This window comes from Plectrocnemia conspersa, unplaced genomic scaffold (assembly GCF_051122295.1).
Source record: "Plectrocnemia conspersa isolate PC_06_02 unplaced genomic scaffold, ASM5112229v1 ptg000013l, whole genome shotgun sequence".
In the NCBI taxonomy this organism is placed as follows: Eukaryota; Metazoa; Arthropoda; class Insecta; order Trichoptera; family Polycentropodidae; genus Plectrocnemia; species Plectrocnemia conspersa.
In genome coordinates, this window is record NW_028277177.1 from 2,992,037 (window position 1) to 3,014,091 (window position 22,055).

Sequence of the window (22,055 nt, forward strand, 5' to 3'; positions counted from 1 at the left end):
CTATTCAAGCAAGTAACGATAATATAATAATTGCAATTATGTTTCATATAAGAAAAGAGCGAATTATTGCATTTATGATTTCGTTTCCGCGCTGAATCGACTTGTAGAAGCATTTGCGGGCTCTTCCGCGTGCTTGAGGTCGCCGACGTCCTTCGCCGCTCCAGTCCCAAAGCTGAGCGCCGACGGGTAAGAAAGCTGCCATTTTACTGGCACTTCTATTCCCGCTTCCTTCCGATGTCGACGAATTAGTTCGCTTTTTGACCTAAGCACAAATATAATAAAATATTAATATATATATTGATATAATTATATATATGACATAACATACCTTTATTAATGGTTGACTATCTTGTGTCGAAGATTCTTCATCAACAATAGTCTCATCAACCTTTTCTTCGACATTATCTTTGGTCTTGCTGGCCTGTCGCTTAACCTTTTTGACTATATTAGTCTTCTTTCCGTTGATTTTATCATCGGCGACGGATGGAGAAGCTTTATCTTCGACTTTCGACTCTGTCGGTACAATATTAAGTCCATTAGGACTTTCGTCCTTAACTTTCTTAATAGTTTTGGCCTTTTTAATTTTAGGAGTTTCCGCCTTATCTTGTACCATCGAAACATCGGATAGTACTGGTAATAAAGCTTCTTTCACATCGCCGTTCACAGTTTCAGTTATGTTAGTGCTTTTCACTGCGGCCGCACTAACATCCTTAACCGGTTGGAAAGTCGCTTGGTTGATGGTCGGTTTTAATATAGACGTCCGGGATACGTCTTCGCTAGAGGAACCGGAATGCTCTTTGGAACTGGAGTGATGGTGCTTTTTATGCTTGCGGTGATGCTTCCTGTGATGTTTGCGGTGTTTGCAGTGGTCGTCGCAGCATTTATGCTTCTTCTTCTTTTTCCGAAGCAAATCGTCCGCATTGGAGTTCTCATCACCGCTTCTGGACAACAACCGCTTCAGCTTTTCGCGCTTGTGTTTTTTCAGCCGTTTTCGTTCCCGGTGACTAAATTCGGCTTCTAGCTGAGAATGTTCGGATGTGGAAATTACGGCGTCCATCGAAATTCTCGGCAATTGAGTGCTGCTGTTGAGAGGATCCAAAGAAGCCGTAGAGCTGACCGAAGTGTTAATCTTTTTGTCATCAGTGGTACTATTAACACTCGTCTGACGTCTTCTCTTCCCTAACGTTTGTAAGGGATTAGGATCATATTCTGAAATAATAATATTAATTAAAATTTATTTTAATAATCTATATTCATTTATTAGAAGAATATCTCACCAACTATAGGATAATCTGGTTGTAAGAGCCTTATGTCTTCTAAGGCTATCCTTCCAGAATCTCCATCGTCGAACTCAACGGCAACAAATTTCTCGTCGTTAACGGGATCCGGTGTTGATGGTTCGGCTACGGTCCCAGGATATAGACATCTATATTGCTGAGACCAATAAGCGCAAAGGCGGGTTCCTGGCACAAGTTCTTTTGTGGAAGTGGGACATATTTCAAGTATCTAAAAATTAAATTAAATAATTATCAAATCGTTGACATGTTTATTTTATTTTTTAAAATGATACATACGGCATCTCGCAAAGCTTCCTCTCTAGATAGAATGTGCGGTCTATTGCCTCGTTCTCCATCCAGAGTGACGGCGTATACATCCGGTGCTCGGATGGCCTTCAAGCAGCCTGCGTAAAACAGGCCTCCCATAGCCGTTAAGACCCTTACTTCACCATTCCCTAACTGATCAAGGGATAGTGCGCAACGGCCTTTAACTTCCGGTGCTTTGGGCGCTTCGACTGGTGCAGGTTCAAGAGCTTGCGTGTTCTTTCGTCTCTTGACCTTTTCGCACTCACTGTCACTGGATGGATAAAAATCGCTGTAATTCCTTTTTTTCGAAATATTAGGAATTACGCTCTTCTTGTGTTTCAAGGCAAGTTGGTCAGTCTTTATTTTATTTTTTAAATGAATGTCTTGCAAACTCTCCATAGATGAACTCTGAGACTTCACATCATTCAGATTGGACTGTGTTCCGCACCAATCGTTAACGTCATCCTCCTCGGAATATTCCTTCACTTTGGGCTCCGCCTTAAGTTTCGGTCTCATTTTGCTGACGGTATTTGACTCACCGTTCAGCAACGACGCGTACTTCTCTTTGACGTCGTAACCCACAGGATATTTATATTCCGAGATCGTGCTGGATGGACTAGAATAACAATTGGCGTCCAACAGTTTCTGATTGATCTTCATCTTCAGCTTTGGAGTTTTGCAAGCATTCTTCTTGGACGCCGTTTCTTCCGGATACATTCTAGGAGTATCGCCCTTTGAATAAATTATTCCCCCTTTACTCGAAGGCATACTCATTCTGCTTTTGACTAGCAAATAGCCAACTAAACTACTTTTTGATTTAGGCTTCTTAGCCACGATAGTTTCAGTTGCTATTTGAGAACCGGGAGTGGAAGATAATTTTTTAGGTCTCCCAACTTTTCGTTTTTTGGAAGAACCTAACGTAGCAACAGACGATTGACTGCTGTTGCTATCGGCGACAGGCGATAGATTGCGAACATAGCTGTCCCTGTTATGTTCTTCCTCTGATTTTATAAAGCTAGAAGAGGTTCTAGCTGGCAATTTATCGCATTCTTCCAGAGTGTTCAAAGCAGAGAATGCACCGGAAGTTTTGGGTTTAAATACTAGGTTCTCTCTGCCATCTAATGATAGCGGAGAACCTAAAGACTCAGAAGCTGTTGACTTCTTCCTCGGTCGACCTGGACCTCTCTTGATCGGTTCTTCGAGACTCTTTTTGGGCGTTAACTTGATGAGCTCTCTTTGCGTCTCCTTGTATTGCCTCTGTAAATCCGCAAGCTTCTTGATCATATTTAATTCTAAGGGATTCACGCTCTCCTTAGACAAATATTCCTCATTTCTGCTATTGGATTTAGACAAATTCTTGGCTCGCGATTCCAATATATCGTTGGAGTCCAAGTTCGATATCGAGTTCCGCCTGAATTTCTCGATCGTCGATTTGTTGATCGCTCTCAAGTCGTCTTTCTTGTATTTTTCGAAAGACTTTCTTTCGCCCAACGCCCTAACAGGAGTGCCGTATTTCTTCTCCGACTTATCACTGCTCCTCGGTTTAACGGAGTGATCTCTCTTAAAAACATCAAAAGCGTCGGTTTCAGTCTTACGACCGAACGCTGATTTTTTAATGTTTTTCTCGAGAGAACTGCCGTTTTCCAGTGACTTCCTGGTTCTTGATTCTTCCTTGGGTGATTTGAGGAAGTTGTCGGAGTAGCTCCTGTCGATTCGCTCTACCTTGATGTTGTTCATAGGCGGCGCGCTATTGAGCTTTGGCGTCGAAGTCTCGATCGTGTGGTCGTTTTTCCGCTCTTCCGCTTCTTCCAAAAACTCGATCCTCTTCTGTTCGGCGAGAGCGCAGAGTAATCCCAGACCGTCGTAAGCCATGTCTTCGTTATACGTCTTTTTAGGCGAAAAATCAAAGTGGATATTTTGATTTTCAGCCATTGGTTTCGGCGATTTAGGAGACGTTTTTATGACGATGGTTGGTGGTGGATGCAGCGAATTTCTTACGTCAACCGATAACGAAGACGAAACGGGTACACTGCAGCTTAGATCGGGCATGTCAAAGACTCGTGGCTTGATATCTAGCGATTTAGATCTCGTCTCAAACTGTTCGATACTGTTCGATAAAAGTTCTAAACCGCTCAAATCGAGTTGTCTCATTGGAAGAGCATCAATCTTTGGTGAAGGTTGGAGCGGCATTTCTGAGGAAGTGCTTATTTTAAAAGAAAAGACGTTGGGGGTAAGCGGAGTTTGGTCTTCCGTTCTCAAAGAAAAGTCTTTTCTTGTCTTTGTGTCTCTCTCGGCGTTCAATTCAATCACCGGAATGTTTAGTATGGGCCGCTTTTGTAATGGTTCTTGTGGCTCGCCCTGAGATATATCAGCCTCGGTTGGTTTCAGATGTTGAAGCTCTATTTTAAAGTTGGTGTCTTCAGAGTCTTCTTGTCGCTCTAATGAGGCGAGTCCGTTCGGCGGTATCTCTTCTTCTTCGCTTTGGACTGGAGTGTCTGTTTGGTTGGAAGCGTCTTGGACGTCGGGGGGCGAGCCATCGGGCGGAGGTGTCAAGCAAGGAGCTGGCGTCGTATGCGTGATGGTCTGAGGTGCAGAAGTGGCGACCGTGGCAGGAGATCCGACCTGCGAGCGGCAATCTCCCAGTTGGTAGACGAGATATCCGGTTTCTGGTAACTGCGGCGGACACTCGTCGAACTTGACGATGCTGGGTTTGGGGCGTTTGTGATCGGTTTGCGAGGTGGCTAGCGCCACCAGTCTCGTGCTATGGGTCTGGGTGTGGTGGTGCAGAGTGGTCGAAGCCAACAGCTCGGCACCGACCACTTGGACGGGCGGGATCAGGACGCCAGCGCCTAGATAACCGCTCCACACGACTTGCTGGAATTGCTCTGTAAATGAATTCACAGTGTGAAAGCAGGAAGAAGCGTTGCGATCGTACAGTCCAAAGTTGTAATCACCTGCAGCCGGAACGAGAATCAACGCGCCGGTCGTGGGATCTCGCACTAATTGCGCTCCGGCGGGTCCGAGGTGACCCAGTCCGCCCAAGCTTCCCAGAGGACCTATACCTCCTAAGGCACTACTGACGCCGCCCATCCCGCCCAAACCGACCATCGAATCCATCGTCATCGGAGCTAAAGGGAAAAAAATAAAATTCAAATTATCAATAGCGTGCCACCACTACTACCAACAATTAGATAATTAGTTACTGAGAAGCGCTACTGACAGTCGCGTGATATAATGAAAAACTTCCAAGTGTTACTCCATAACATTTTTCGACCACTTATTCTATAGCCATATTTACAATTGATTATTCGAAACAAATCGTTTTGACTAAAACTTTAATTGTGTTACCTTCCCTTCCCCCTAACTTATCTGATTCCTAGGCAGTATATTATTATAATTCCTTCGCGATTATCTAAATTTAAAGGATGAATCAGTACCTGTTCCAAAAATAAATTTACAGTTTTATTAATAACAAAAACGATTCCTACTCAGCTATAAAACTCTTAATTATAAAGGCCGGATTGCATGGCAGCGGAAGGACAGCGGCAATAAAAGTCCGAGCCTAAAACGCGTTTTGAAATATATATATATAGTAGTAAAGTGAGAACTAATGGACGCCCATACGAATACGTTAAAAAATTAAACAACAACAAAAAAGCCAACACATAAAAAACGACAAATTTAATTTATTCCATGCTCGGTGCGACGTTCCGCCTCTCGCGTGCTATTTGTCGGAGCCGGCGAGAAGGCGGAGCCAGAGTTAGCCAATCGCGAATCGCTTGATATAAACAATGGACGCGTGCACGCTTCGTTATGTAGTTGTTTTTTTGCGGGGAAACGTCAACTCATTATGACGATTGAGTGCTGAATGCAAAATTTGTGAATAAATTTGTATTGAACGTACTATAACGTGTGCGAATCGATTATTTAATTTCTTTGTGTGTAAAAAAGATGCAAATATGCTAAAAAATAAACATGTTTTGTAGTAGAAACAACGACTTAATTATTCGATATACCTTTCCTAGACCAATTACACATAATATTCCTGTAATGAAAATACTTTTGACAATTTCACTAAAAATATATTTAAAAAAATCAACGAGTAACTTTGTTTCTACTGCGGGAATATGGATTAATAAGATTCAGTGCAGAATTGCAGCATGTGTTTGTTAATAAGAGACTAGTCACTGTCGCTGTTAAAGTGGTGGGAATGCAAAAATCACGAATCGTCGATATTTATCCAGCCAATCAGATATAATTATTATGTTAAAAGTAAGCATTACATATATGTTAGACGTTAACAAAGATTATTTTTTTTCAACAAGTATAGAATTAATAAAAATGCATTATTGCCAAAATTAAATTTAATAGCAATCACATTGCTCAAAACCAGATTGAAACTTTTCTATGAGAGAGCAATAAGTCATTTATGTAAGTATATGTTAAACAATGTAGAGTACGCTCGGGATAAGGATTCCGGTTTGTTATTGTGTGCGTGAACTGTGTGGCTCAAAACAATTTTGCTCAGAATATTTAATTTTTTTATTTTAAAAGAAAATATATGTTTATTTAACATCCATACATCTGAGCTAAGTTGGAAATTTCAACGGACAATTAAAAATATATTATATAATCGAAGAATCCAGATATTGATGTCATCAATTAAATATTTGCAAAATTCAAAATCTTTCTCTAGTCAAAAAAATAATGAAGTCTTTAACTATTCTTCAAAAGTAAAAAGATATAAAATGGGGGAAAAAATTATTCGTAGATTGTTTAATGGCTCAAAGACTCTATTAAATCATTAGAATCCATTGAATAAATTAAAAAATTATCATTGGCCAACGATAAGAATAATAACTTTTTTAAGCCTTACAGAGAATAGTGTAAAAAAACCAACAACGTACGGATTAATTAAAAAATAATTAAAATAGTTTAATCCACGGGTAAGAGAACGATTAACTTACAGTGTATATTTGAAGCCTTGATATCAATTAACCCAGATATGCCCAAGAAATTTTGTTCTTTTAAAATTTCATTTATAAATAAAAAAATCAGTGGCACGAGTTTAGTGACCTACCCATGGGACAATGGGCATATCTGGGTTTTAAACCAATATCAACACAAAATTATTTAAAATAAATCACTAGAGAAGATCGAACTTCTGTGCCACACTGCACTTTAATGACGAATACCAGCGTTGACGAATCAGTGACTGTCTTTAAAAGAGAAAGCGAGACAACGAAGTACACGCTACATCGTTTCTCCCTCTCATATACATGTACACGCACACAATAACAAACCGGCATCCTTATCCCGAGCGTACTCTAGTAAGCAAGTTCTTGTCATAAAGTATGATACATTAGGATCTGTATTGTAAGCGATTTTTTTATCAATAATTAGGATGAAAATTTTGTGTTGAATGTTTCAATTTTTTGTGGAAGAATTTGGTATGGCATAAATTTATTTAGACGCTCTCATTAGACATTACAGAATTTCTATGTGTAGGTTAGAATAATCGTAGGGTCGGGGGACTAAAACACATAAGTCAGAAATTGCCAATTTTTTATTGCTGCAATGTATCTAGCTCTTATCAATACAATTTTTAAAGATGTTTCTTTTTTGTTGTTTATAAGTAATAGTTCGTCTTTTATTAAGTTTTTTGTCTTTTTTATTTGTGTTTTAGTCAGCTGACCCTAGAATTAAACCCGAAAATCTACGGAATGCCGTTTCATTCAATATTGCATTTTATAATTATAATAGATATAAAACCAATTTCTACTATTTTTACGTATTCGTGTAACGCTGCGAACGTTGAGAATGGAACGGACTATTTCCGATTGATAAATGGCGCTATTACATATTGATTATGTTGTGAAACGCGAAATAGTGTAAGCGTAAAGAAGTTCGATTCGTTCTTATCTTATTAAATCTGATTTTATTTATATTTAGCAATTTCATACCTGATACATTAAACACATTATTACATTTTAATAAAAGTTTATATTTTTATTATAAATTATAAAAATACAGGCAAATCTGCAAAAGTATATATAGGGACTACTCATCGTCGCGTTACGATTAGTTTAAATTTATTAAGTTTTTTGTCCCTTTGTATAATATTGACAAAAAACAGCGTTTTAACGGTCTGGCAAAAAGGAACGTTGAAAGCTACAAATAACGAAAGAACGTATGCTCTGTATTGAAACTACAATTCCGCAAAGAAACGGCGTTTTTAGCGGAATGCCAAAAAGGAACAAGCTATGCATCTCCTTGTCAATAGCAATTAATATTTATTTAACGGCACAAGTAACGAAAAAACGTGGGTGGGTTTAAATGGTATACGCGTGCTTAAATCTTGAATTCCATTGTTACCAAACTTTACAGCTTTACGAACTCGACACAAAAAAAAACATTATTAGCAAGATCACAAAATGCGTCCAGCAACTGTGAGTACCTCGATGAGAGCAAATTAAATCAGTCTGAAAGCTGTCTTAAATACTGTCAATTAAGTGGCATATAAAACCAGAATTTTCGGGTTGTAATATGTATTTCCTATCAACAGTTTAATTAAGTGCTTTATTAATTACTACACGTCGCATTTGGAACGCTCCTTGCCGAGCGTTCTCATTGCGACGGCGACGGCACAATTTTATTGCTTTTGACGTCTGAGAAGGGAAAATTGTTTTTTGCGCTCTCCTATTGGTCAACATTCTGTCTATATGTTCCTCAGTAAATTTATAATATTATTATAAAAGTCGTAGCGTGAACGCCAGATTACCGAGCGTTCCCACTGCGACGGCGACGGCACGATTTTATTGCTTTTGACGTGGATTTTTGACTTCTGAGAAGGGATAATTGTTTTTTGCGTTCTCCTATTAGTCAAAATTCGGTTTGGTTATGCTTCATTCGCCGTAAGTCGTAATAGTGTTATAAAGTCAATATTGAACGCTAGTGTTTCCACTGAAACGGCGACGGCACGATTTTATTGATTTTAACGTGGAATTTAAACAAAGATGCTCTTGATTTTGGCCAGAAAAATGCATGTCATTTATTGAATTTTGATGAAATGGAAATATTAAAAAAATCACTACTCGTTACCGAGCGTTCTCATTCCAACAGCACCGGCACGATTTTATTGCTTTTGACGTGGATTTTTGACTTCTAAGGGATAATTGTTTTTTGCGCTTTTCTTTTGGTAAAAAAATCAGTTTAGATATGTTTCATTCGCTTAAGTCGTAATATTGTCATAATAAAACAGAATATGAACGCTAGATAACTGAGCGTTTCAACTGCAACGGTGACGGCATGATTTTATTGCTTTTAACATAGAATTTATACAGGAAATCCCTTAAATTTAGGCAAAAAAATGAAAATTTAATGAAATACTAGAAATCGTAATGAAATGAAAATAGTAAAAAAAGAGAACCAACTGGCCAATTTTTGACCCCCCCCCTTGGAAAAATCTGAAATAACGTCCTTTTTACATAGCACCTAATATCAATAATTTAGATCCATGGAACATTCCATCAAAATCAAAAATCATTTAATGAAATACTATAAATCTATAATATCAAGTTTCCTTACAGGCAGGCGCAATTAACGCAAAAACGGGATTTTAAGAACTACTGTTTCTTCGTATGAAACCTACAACATCTTAGTGTTGCCGGTTTGATGTAACATCATACGTAATGCACTTGGCTAACAGATCGCCCCAAATTACACATAATCATTCAAGGAATCGGGGAAGAAAAGAATCGTTGATCTCCTCCCATTTCCCTGATCATATATAAGCCGGAACCCTGTCATATGTAAATCAATTCCAAATTTTTAGTTCGACCCTGATTGTGCCACTAGTAAAGCTTCGCCAATACGACACAAGACGACACCAGCAAAGTCCAGAAAAAAAGCAGATTCCATTGGGATTATCAGATCTGGCCCAGTCAAGCAGTCACTTTGAGTCGCAAAGAGCCACGGCACGGTATAAGCTGTTCTTGACTTTAATAGCTAATTGGAGGGAGGGAGGTGGGAGCATTTGCCCCCCCCCCTCGAATTTGGCCAGAAAAAGGCATGTAATTTAATGAAATACTATGAATCTAAATGAAATCGAAATATTAAAACAAACAAACACTGACGTCAATTTTTGACCCCCCCCCCTCCCCTCCCTATAGAAAAAGCTGTCCCTGTCAAATGTGCGCAAACTTTGACAAACAAATGCATCATACATAGTCTAACATATATTTCTCAGATAATTTTTTTTATTCCACCCCAAATCTTCCAGATTGGTCAAATCAATCAATGATATGCTCCACTTTTTCCGTATCCAAGTATCACTTGGACTACCACAGATGATTATTTTTGAGTACAGAGAAGAGTAGCGCTTCAAACGTTCTTGAATCTCCATGAGTTCAGCTCGATCTTCCAGATGACTTAAAATATTACGACGTACTCATATTTTAACGGTTAAATATATTTAAGCCATGTTTATCAGTTATTATTGCCTTTAAATTGGTTGTGTAACTGTGTAACAAATAGTAGAATTGAATTTCGAGTTTGGTTTAGATGTATTGTCATTTAGATGTATCAATTACAGTGATTTAAATCAGTAAGAATCAATAAATATGATGTAGCGCTCCTTTAAGAAGCTATAAAAACCAGATCGATTAATTAGCATAGAAATGCCAAGAAAATTCTGCGGGCTTATTATTCGATCGCCCTATCTAGATTCCTGTTTTTTGTTCAGAATTAAGCAGAACTTAAGCATATGTATGACATACACACGTCAGAGGCGCTGTGATGTAAAAATAATTTCACCGATAATAAGATAATTTGTACAGGTGATACTTACAAGGATACTGCCAGAGAGGAGCCGGGGCGGGCGCCGGCGCAGGCCACGCCAACTGGGCGGAGCGTTCTTCGACCGACACGCCCATGCAGCCGCCTTCTGCAACAAAACAACACCCATTACACGAGCTGACACGCCACGCCATATGTTTACTATCGTGAAAGGTCAACAGTTGATTTCGTCGGAGTCGCCCACGAGTTTATAACGCTGTTCTTTAGTTTATTTAGGCGTTTGGTGGATATGTGCCATCTTTTGAGAACGAAATTTAACCGCATTGTAAAAAAGTATTGTTGAGATATTTGGACGGACGTCATCGGGAACGATGATGACTCATGATGTTTTCTATTACAAAGAGTTGAAGACGAGTTTCTCTCTACACAACAAACCTTGAATAGATTGATTTTTTAAGGTCGTTGTCGAGTCGCAGCGACAAAAAGTTTTTCTAATCGCAGCGGGCGATATATGTAGATCGAAGATCGGGTTACAGTATGGTAATTCTTGGCGACACAAAGCAACTTTTTAAAATTTAGGTATTCAATTTTTAAAAATACACTCGCCTTAAAATAAACGTTTACAGCGTTAACTTGCTAAAAAGTTTTTTTTAACGTATAATAAATAAAACACGAGCCAATTGAAGTTTAAAGAAGTAAAACTAATTATTTTTCACTTGTAAGACTTGAAAAGTTATTTTTGGTTCGTATTTATATAGGCACGTTTTTCTGAACGTTTTTATTATAGGTACGGATTTTTTTTAATAAACAGACATTAATGAAAAATATATATATATACGACGACACGATGTTTTATACAAATAATTGATTCCTATATGAGACTGCATTTTACATAGCAGTGAAACAGCGAAATGCTACAACCGTCAGTTTAAAAGATAATAAATGACATCCATCTTTTAGATAAAAAAACAAGATCTGAATGGATTATTTTGATAAAAAATATATATAGGAAAATATAATTAATAAATATCATATCTACGTTTTGTTAGGTTGTATGTATGAGAGGATTCTGTGATTATTGCGGAAACGAAAATTGCCAACGCGAAATTTCCGGACAGCAAAAAACCATTTGAGTCGTAAACTTCTGCTTTATAAATTGGACAACAAAACTTCTGCTTTATAATATTAGAAAAAAAAATTGCAAAATTTTTCTGTCCGGAATTTTCGTATCTGCAGTTTTCGTGTCCGCAATTTTTGTTTTCGGAAATATTCCGAAAATGTAGTAAATTTATTTTTGTTTACCGCAATCTTAACGAGAATCCGCGTCACGTGACAGAATTAATAAGGTTGTGGTTAGTGCTTAAATTAGAAATATGACCCCTAAATACTTAACAGGCCGCTGAAAATTAAAGTGTCATATTTTTAACTTTTTTGTAAATTGTAAAATCGCTCAAAATTCAAAATTGTTTTGTGATGTACGCAAAACAAGGTAATTAAACAGATATTTTCAACCTCAACGTTCAGTAAATTAATTACATAATAAAGTCGTTTTATTTGAAACAAAATTTGATAATCAACACCCCTTATTTTATTGTCATCAATTATATGTATACCAGTTATGTGACACGAACCTACAATTCAAAACCACCCCTGCCTACAAAGATACATTTATTGACTAAGCTGTAATTATAACTTATAATTAATAAACTAGATGATATTTATTTTATATATTTAGTCTGGCCATTCACCACTTATTTACAAGTGTTGATTGTTTTTACCCCATTGCAATGCATATATTGAATGATCTATATACATTAGAATGACGCATATTTGAGTCATTGGCCTGTAAAGTGTTACTCTCGTTCCCCAGTGAAACTACCACCAAATTACAGTATCTAACAGTCAATACTACTATAAAAAATAAAAGATATTTTAAACTTTAATGCTGTCACTACCTTCTGCATCGACGTCAACATGTGTGTATGTGACTATTTGCACTCACGCCTACTACTTGTTACATTTGCTAGAGTAGCAGACATGCATCACCATACTGAACTTTCACTCACTAACGAATTTCAATGGGTTTCACGTTAAGAAGCAATACAGTATGTGTAATATTAGCAAGTGCGGCGGTTATTTTAAGCTACTGTTGAGCTCATAAGTCTATATATACAGACAAATAGATATGTTTTTTTTAAATTAAATAAAATATACATTCTAATGTTTATTTATCGCAGGAACGTACAATGAACTTCTTATAGTCCACGGTCACGAATCTAATGGCGATTCGGAGAACGCGTTTTATGGCGGCGGCGTGGCTCCGCGGAGCTATCGGCGTTGATGGTTTTCAATTTCACCGCCAAAAACTTTTTACGGGAAACAAAGCGACCGAAACGTCACACACGCTGCGCTGAGCTGGGCGCCACTCGGCCCTCTCCCTTTGTCGGTCTTGCCATGCCCGTTGCTCTTTCGCTTTGGGCGCATAGCTACGTCCCTCTCCTCTCATGCCGATGCATTAGGGAGGACGGAGTATAAAACTTTCCGTGATGCGGTGCCGCCGGCGCAAAGCAAAACCAGCCTCGGGAGAGTAATGGAAGTGGTGATAAAAGAAATGAGCTTGCACTGGAAACGGGCGCGCGCTAATTGTGCGCGCAATACGGCGCCGAAGACCCGATTAAACGCGCGCCTCGGTTGAATATTCATGAGCGCGATGATAAGATCGCCGATTGTTATCCGAACGCCATTATCGGCGACTAAATTAAAATTAAATAAATACGTTCCTTTTATCACAAAGCATTAATAAATTGGTTAGATTATAAATGAAAACAGTTTGTGGTCGACCATTTGGAAATTCCCTGAAACAGGAAGGCATACATATTTAATACACTTAAATATATCTATATATGGTAATCAACAAATCTATTTCAAAAAGTGGTCACCGACAACATTGAATGAAAAGCTTTTTAAATCATACAGACAGCGAAATTTTCGTGTCGGCAATCATTTATAATCGGAATTTTTTGGTCCGCAGTTTTTGTGTTCGCTATAATCGTCGAAACGTCTTCTTTATATCTGCAAGACAGCTTTCGACTCGACCTATATGTAGTTAGCCATTAAAAAACATTGGCGTATATATCCTCTACTACGCCTTCTTCCCCCTTCGTGATCCTCAGTTACGTCACAGCCATTTATAAGCGAACGCTCATAGTTTTATTATTATAGGGGCGTATGATGATAAAAAATCAATCAAGATAATAGTCGCTCTTTACATAATTTATTTATCGTTATCTCGATTGAACGCTGCATTACTATATCAGTCATGGCCTTCTCGATACGGAATGTGAATTTGTTGCTACGTTCCTCGAATATAGAATTTTAAAGTTAATTAAGGACGTTTGTATTAAATTAGCGTTCCGTGAAAGTCGCGTTTTGTAAATTCGCCTTAGTCACGTAAACTTAAAATAGTGAAATTCGCACAGAAAAAAGATTATTTTAAAAATTCATCGCACGTGCATAGCGTGTTACGGCGCATGTATGTGACCCTGATAAAATAGGATAAGCAAAGAAAACCAGTCTGAATGTCGTCTTTATGTTTCTTAGCTGATGTATTTACTCATGGGTTTTCCGTAATTAGTGGTTCTAATATGCTACTTTACTTACTTTATTTGTGTTATTCTGCAATAACTACTAAGTTATTGTAAAGAAAAAAGTTAATTTTGTGAATTTTTTTCAGTGCCTATATGCGAATGATACTTGAGCAACACAGGTAGTCCTTTTTTTCTCTCTCAATATATCACAGTGACTAGAGCCGTTCTAAAATCTATACGCTTTTATTTTGTTTCGAAATGCTAGACAATGAGACGCTCCTTTTCAGCAAAAAAGTGCTTTCGAAAAACATTTATCAATAAAATGTTTGTGACGGTGTTTACTATGACCGAAATCGTAGAATTCGTACATTGAAGGAAACAAAATGTTGGAAAGGCCCACCCTTTATTATCGTTTAACGCTTATCTCAAAAACAGGTGTGCATCGCAATATTTTGTGAAGTTATGTTATTTGTATTCGTTGTTTCAAGACGCAAAGACAGTTCAATAATGCGATCGCGGTTAATTTATTTCTAGTTATTTAATTTATATGCAAATACACACAAAATACACACGCCATTGTGTATATCAAATTCGTTCCAAAAAATATTAATTATTTTTGCTGAATTAATTCAATCGCAACCGATCTTAATTCTGGTGATTTACTTGCAATTCTGCACAAAAGAAACGAGTTTGATCTATGTGTACATCGAATTTGTTCCAATAATTATATACAACAGAAGCTATTTAACAGAAATTCGAATAAAATGATGTATTAATATTAAGCTAATTTTACTTCTCACAAACTAGATTGAAAAATAAATATTTTTTTCACATCGTGAAATGAAAACATGGAGAATTGAAACGGTCGTTTTGCCGAGATTCAACATGACTTCGTAGAATTAGCCATTAGCGAAAGTGCACTTTCAGTAAAAGGGTAAAGACTACGATAGAAATGGTTCATTCTTTATCATTATGTATCATATTTTCTCAAATTTCATTACTATATAAGTACGTACATTATGAATTTTAGTATTTATTCATTTTGAGTGTAATTCTTTATCCTAAATTTTGCCATAAACAGGTGTCATTTGTTAAAATAATGAGACACTTAAAATAAAAATTCAGTTTCTCAGTATTTAATGTGAACAACACTGAAAATTTAAATCATATATTTATCTGTCAAAAGTCAAACATTCAATTAAAAAATATTTGATTTTATAGGGGAAAAAATATTTGTAAAAATACTGTCAGGGACGTAATTTGAATTTAGCCAGAAAAATGCATGGCATTTAATTAAATGCTATGAATCCTATTAAAATCGAAATATTAAAAAATGTTAGAAAAAGCTGTAATAACGTTTTTGATTCTAAACCATAAAACCCAGCCCTCTAACCAAGTCTAAAAAAAGTCTTGAATCTATTTCGAAAATATTTTTTAAAATATGTATGCCATTTACAAAATACATTTTCACTGGTAGATATATATTTTTACTAGTGAAAATATAATTTTTCTGGCAGGTGCTAGTAAAATCTTATGATTACAATATTTTCATATGTATTAATATATATACATTTACATACCAAGTATTTATTTAGATGCGATGTATAAAGAAAATGTGTAGTTTTTAGTAGTTATATATTTCACTAGGTAATTCGAGAGTGGGTGCAAGGGTGTGGTCGGAAGCTTATGACGTCTGCTCGAAAAGACGCAGAATAAAGGATATCATAAAAAATATCAATTCAAAACTGCTGCTGAAATACAAACATAATTGCAATCTACTACAAACTCGAATATTTCGAGACGGACAGTGAATAGACGTTTGTTTGAAGCTGGATTTAAAGCGCAAAACCCAGCAAAAAAAACTATTTACTGAGAAAATGAAAAAGAATCGCCTTGAATGGGCAAAAGCTCATCGCCATTGAACCGTCGATGTTTGGAAAAGAGTGGCTTTCTCCAACAAATCCAAATTTAATCTGTTTGGAGCAGATGGTAAGCGACTGTGCGCCGTAGAAAAAGCGAAAGATTTCACATCCTTTATGCATTAATCGATTCAACAAGCACTCACCCTATGTGATTTGGGAGTGTATGACAGCTTACTTAATTTCGTCCAGGGCACCATGAATGCAAAAATATATAAATTTATTGTATAAAACGACTTTATTCCAACCGTTGAAGAACTTTCCCAACATACTACTGAACCAAGACGATTCTGCGCAATGCCATCAGGCTCGTACTATGAGTCCAATTATAGTTTTTACATTCAAACTCTCACTAAATTAATCCTCTATCTATAGGTTATACAATTCAAAGAGTTAATGGGAATCACATCATTAACATGGCCAGGAAACAGCCCCGACCTGAACCTAATTAAAAATTTATGGGCAATCATAAAACAACAATTAAGAAAAAAACATAGTGTAAAAAGAAGAGATCGATCTTACAAATGATATTACGAATAAAAAAAAAAGATGAAATTACGTCAAAATAATTTTGTTGTTTTATCTACAAGCTTCTAATTTTTAAATGTCCTCGATATTGCTTTCTATGAATAGAAGCAAAAAAAGGGTCGCGCGCACGTGTTGAGTTGGAGGTTCGCCATTATGCACTTGCTGGGATGACGAAAAAAATGCATTTTTCCCAGAATTGACCCAATTATACCTTCCTAATTTTACAATACCCGCATTTTTTCAACATTATTAACGGAAAAATTAAGTTAATAATTATAATTATCTATTATAAATTCAAAAACGTTTAAAAAATGCATCAATCAAAAATGTATAAAAACCGCCATGTCAACTTTCAATTGGATACAGCTGTATATTGAAACATATGTATATAATATAACGTAAAAGAAATTAATTTATTACAAATAATTTCTTACTTATTCTTCTAAAATAGAAAGAAAAAAAAAAATTTAATTTTTTTTTTTGCTAATCAATATATTTTTAACATTCTGATACTGTATATCTTTGAAAATACTCGATGTTTAGAGTGACATCTGTGCATCGATTTCTGAAATGTTTCGTTTTTAAAAGGGATTAACTAATTATAAACCACGAATCCTATTTGTAAAGTTTGGGAATATAAGTCACTGGGAACTACAAAAATAAAAACATCAATATTACAATAATTATAATATGAAGAAAACAATTATTGACTAAAAATTATAAACCGGTTACTAAACATACAATAAAAAATATATTGATGGATCAGCACTTTTTTTCATGGATTACTGATATTTCTCAAAAAGTATTGTAAAAGAGGGTTAATAAAATAAAAACGCGCTTACAAAAAAAAAATAAGATCCATTTTAACATGTGCTTGGTCGGTTTAGAGTAGCACATCCATTTTTTCTTAATTGTAAATCGTCCAAAATAATGTTTAATGTACCTTTTTATACTAACAATTAAAGAACATGGCCATTTTCATATTAGAAAATAGTATAAAAATATTTCGCGTAAACACAATAAGCTACTAATCTCATATATCGAAGACTATGATAAAAATCACATGAATTAAAATATAAGCACAAACTACTAAAGTACATATTGCTTCAGAGGCAGAAGAACGGTTATAGATATTCAGCTAAATATACTTAATATTGAAATAGCTTTTTCCTCCTCAATTATAATCACTGAAGTTTTATTTTGGCAAATAGCACAATTGTAAACATGAAAATGGTTATAAACTAGTAACATGTATTATATATAATAAATAGTATGTTTAAAAAATATGTACAATTGTATGGATGGAGTAATTCAGACATATTATATACAATTTTGAAATTTATTATAAAAAAATAATATTGTAAATAAATAAATTGCCGTTTTACATATAAAAAATCTAGTTTAATTATCCATGAAATAACTTGTTTTTCAATGCGTCCTTCGCGATTACAATCTCTTTAGGTCATTGTTAAAATCGTTCACCGCGGCAATAAAACATGTGCTATGAATAAAAAAAAAAGCACTAGCAGCAAAATGAAAAAAAAAAACGAAAAACTAGTATTAGGAAATTAGTATTAGAGCGCACGCATAGCCTCGAGCGCGCGCTTCGTACGCAACGAGCGAGCGTTGGTTTTCTTCGAACGCGCGCCACGCTTTGACAGCGCGCTACTCGCGCGTCAGCAAAGAGAGTGCAGCAGCAGCGAGCGGGCGGCCCGCGGCGACGACACCTACTCCGGCCAGTTCGAGCGACCTCTCTCGCCCGATGGCCCCCTGGTACGCGGCAAGCGAGAGGAAATGGATTCGGTCGCGATATATCGCAGTTTCATTTCCACTTTACGCTAGGCGGGCCGATTTCCTCGACGGAGGCTTTCGAGAGTGTCCTCCTCGTCTGTCCTGTGCCGCATGAACGCAAGTACGGCTCGCCTGCAGCAGGGGCTGATGCGCCGTCGGACCTCTGAGGCCCTCCGACTCCCCCCACCCCCACCGCCTCACCGCCGCGCCTCTCGCGGCCCACCTGCCAAGTCGGTGCGGCAGAGGTTACCAAGTGGACCTCTGATTATCGCAAGTGACAATTTTTTTACCTTAATTTTTTTAAATGTCTCGCGACTCATTATTATTACTGTAGTCAAAAAATAACAAGTTATTGAAGACCGCGAGCATAAAAAAGAAAACTATAGTGATTATCAATTAGCTAAAAAAAGTAGTAGCATTTTTACCCCCCCCCCCTCTAAATTACGTAAGAAAAATGCATGTCATTTAATAAATTGCTATGATTTTTAATGAAATCGAAATATTAAAAAAAAATTATCACTGACTGGCCAACTTCCCCCCACCTCCTGAAATGACGTTCCTTAGAAATTATATAATATTTTTTTGAAATGTGTTATTTCAATGAAATTTATTTATTTATTAAAATGATGACCGTCGTGACTTGACAGTAAGTATAAAATATATTACAATTTTAAAATACATACAAATCCATATACACACATACACATGTAACTAAAAACACGAAAACAAGATAAAATAATAGACAGAAATCACCTCAACAGGTGTGCATTGTCCCACACAATATCTCGATGTACAGTATTGAGCAGACTTTGCCAGAGAAGAATTGGCAAGTGCTCCAGTCCTAGACTTTATAGGCAAGAACAGTGGACGCGATCGAGAAGTATAATCACCTTCCGGAGCTGCTCGAGCACCGAAGGGTAGTCTACGATGCCTTTGAGCAATTTAATTATATAAACACTACTGCGAGTTGACAACCAAACGTATCCCAGCGCTCCAGCGAGTCATTCAAGTATAAATATCGAAGGAATACACTTTTTCCAGCTTCAATTCATTACATTGACTCATTACGCCCGGAATTCATATAATAAAGCTAGTTTCTAGTATGCTGCGGATTAGAGTGCGCAATATTAAAGTATTCCTGAAGTAGCACGCATTTCAAAAGATAAAACCGAGTATTTTTAACGATCTGCTGTGAGTCTGCAATTTAGTGGTTAAATTTTCAATGTTCTTCGAAAGTCACACCTAAATACCTGTCGAAAATATATCCGCCGAAATGGTAGGAATAATCCGCCGGCATCGATGAGAAATCATATCGGAATACATTTTCACCGGTAGATATATATTTTTACCAGTGAAAATATAATTTATCTGGCACGGCTAGTAAAATTATATGATTTCAACTTTTCCATACGTATATTTTCATATAATCATCTATTTACATGCTTATGTTGCAGTGAATGTATATTTTCACCAGTAAATATATATTTCTACTATCGAAAATATAATTTTACTGATGATATGATGAAATTAAACTTAATTTGACAGTTGCGAGACGTACATTTGCTGTTCAAACCTAAACCTAACTAGCACGAATTAACCAAACTACTTACCTAATGAAAGTTTTGAAACTAATTACAGTTTTAGAACTTTCATTAGGTCAAGTCCAAAATATAAACTAACCCAACTCATCTCTCAGGGGAAAATAAGCGTCGCGTTTCGCATATTACTTCATAGTTTGTCTGCACTTCGATAATACACTATGTTTTATAAAAATAATAACTATTCTTACCGATATTACTACGGACTTCTAACATAAGAATATTGGTCAAAGTGTATTTAAATCGAATTGTGGTCAATAGGAGGGCGCAAAAACGATTATCACTTCTCAGAAGTCAAAAAATTTACGTCAAAAGCAATAAAATCGTGTCGGCGTCGTCGCAGTGGGAACGCTCGGTAACGAGCTACACTTTGTAACACTAAAATTCACATTATTAATCACAGACCATTAGTCAATCGTACTTGTTTAAATAATTAAATGTATATTTTAAGCACGTATATTAGAGGCGAACTAAATAAAGTTTAATTTATAATAATATTCTTAAAAAATACAATCAATTGCACTAAGCTAGAATATTAAAGACGGACAAGTAAGACTATTCGTGTTTTTTAAGATAAACGTTTATTACAATTATTAAAATACATTAAAATGTATGTACAAGTCTCTGATTTATTATAATCATTTTTAGTTTACAACAAAGTTAAAAGACAAAATAAGACTAATAGTATTAAAAACATAAGATAAATTAAATAAAAATACATAATTTAATTATCTTAAATGTCATGTTTGTTATATATTAAATTCAACTATTACGTATGTTGAGGGTTCATGTTAGTTCGCCCTTAATACCCTCAACACTTCACATAATTTATTTTTGAGACGTAAAGTTACATGCAGTTTACGTAATGACAGTTAATGTAATGACTACTGATAGCGTCGGCATACCATGACTGACCGATATATTTTACTTAATGGATGTATTGCTAGACGAATAGGAGCTGAACATGCACAAATCATCATCAATGTCAAATGTTTTATTAAATTTTATACGCAATTGTGATTGAACTCTATTCAAAAACAAATTGAAAGCACCTGCCGCGTCGTCGCACGCACACATCCATGCATACACACAGCCGACGCGAATAGCTCTCGCGCGACCCGTCTATTGCGATCGAACTCATGAGCTCCTGGTACCGCGAGTCGCGTCTCTAGCAAAGCAAATTACAAAAGTAGTAGAAACTGTGCTGAACGAGACGACCAAAGATCGAAGACCGCGCCGGTTGCTACGTAATAGGACGACATGCAGAGAACGTAGACGAAAAAGAGCCAAACAAGCAGGGCTGCAAAGTGGAGGCAGAGGATTTATTTTATATCATAATCCAACTCTTCGAATTTCGAAAATAACTCGATATATATATGTAACTGCTACGATGCAACGCCGCATTGGAGTATTGCACTATCTACTGTGCATTCGTGCGCTCCTGGTAGTCGGTGGCCGCTGCCGAGGGCGAAGAAACGGTCGGCGCACCGCGACAAGACTCGCTTGCGCAACTAACTGAACGTCGTTGTCGGTTGAGTCACTTCGGCGACTCGACGTTCCCCGATAGTCAGTCTTCAGAGCTGGTTGGCGGTACTCAAGCTGGTGGCGGACTTGACCGATGAGCGAGTAGCGAGACTGACCAAAGAAGCCCAAAGCGGAGGAGTGCGTCAATCAGAATGTCAGACGGTGTTAGGGCAACATACGCGGTAGGAGGTGGCTCATCAAACAGCGTGGGAAAATTCGATCGTAAACGTGAATTGATCGAAGCGTACGAGCGCAGAATTGGTACTAAGTGGTAGACAAAATTGAATGATACTGATAGTTGACATAATTATTATTAATTGCGTTGTTTTATTAACACGTGTTGGAGCTGTTTTTTGCTTGTGTAGAAACGTCATGTTTTTTTATGAAACCATATTATGCTTACGAAAACGCAATTGAGACAGTTATATAACATATACCAAAAAAATGTTACTTATTTGGGAAACAAGCTCATTAATCTTATTTGATCATTCTCTATTTTTTGACAAATATCGATGGTAAGTAATCATAACAAGGCGTCTCATAAAAAACTTGAAAGATAACTCCAGATAGTATAAGAGAATATATTTGTATTACAAGTAAACAGTTTTTTGTACTTCATATAAAGATGTAAATTATGGAGTAAGCTAATTTTTTTACCCACAATGTCGATAACGATATTGCAAAAGAAACGATTTTTTTATTCGAGTTGTGCGAGGCCTAAACTATAAA

General features: G+C 36.5%; 1 protein-coding gene across 24 annotated transcripts in view; it reads right to left on the reverse strand.

The window, feature by feature from the left end:
* wge (BAH domain and coiled-coil containing protein winged eye) overlaps positions 1-22,055 on the reverse strand; it is a 130,835-nt gene that overhangs the window by 3,341 nt on the left and 105,439 nt on the right. For 10 of the 24 annotated variants that reach the window (XM_088202723.1, XM_088202727.1, XM_088202711.1 and 7 more), the window contains 5 exons: positions 10,432-10,527; positions 1,575-4,711; positions 1,278-1,506; positions 329-1,209; positions 71-262 (listed from right to left, as the gene is read on the reverse strand). In XM_088202723.1, coding sequence (XP_088058849.1) covers positions 71-262; positions 329-1,209; positions 1,278-1,506; positions 1,575-4,711; positions 10,432-10,527 — 4,535 coding nt within the window. The remainder of the gene's footprint in view (positions 1-70; positions 263-328; positions 1,210-1,277; positions 1,507-1,574; positions 4,712-10,431; positions 10,528-22,055) is intronic. The other 14 variants (XM_088202736.1, XM_088202728.1, XM_088202730.1 and 11 more) reach the window with 3 other exon arrangements.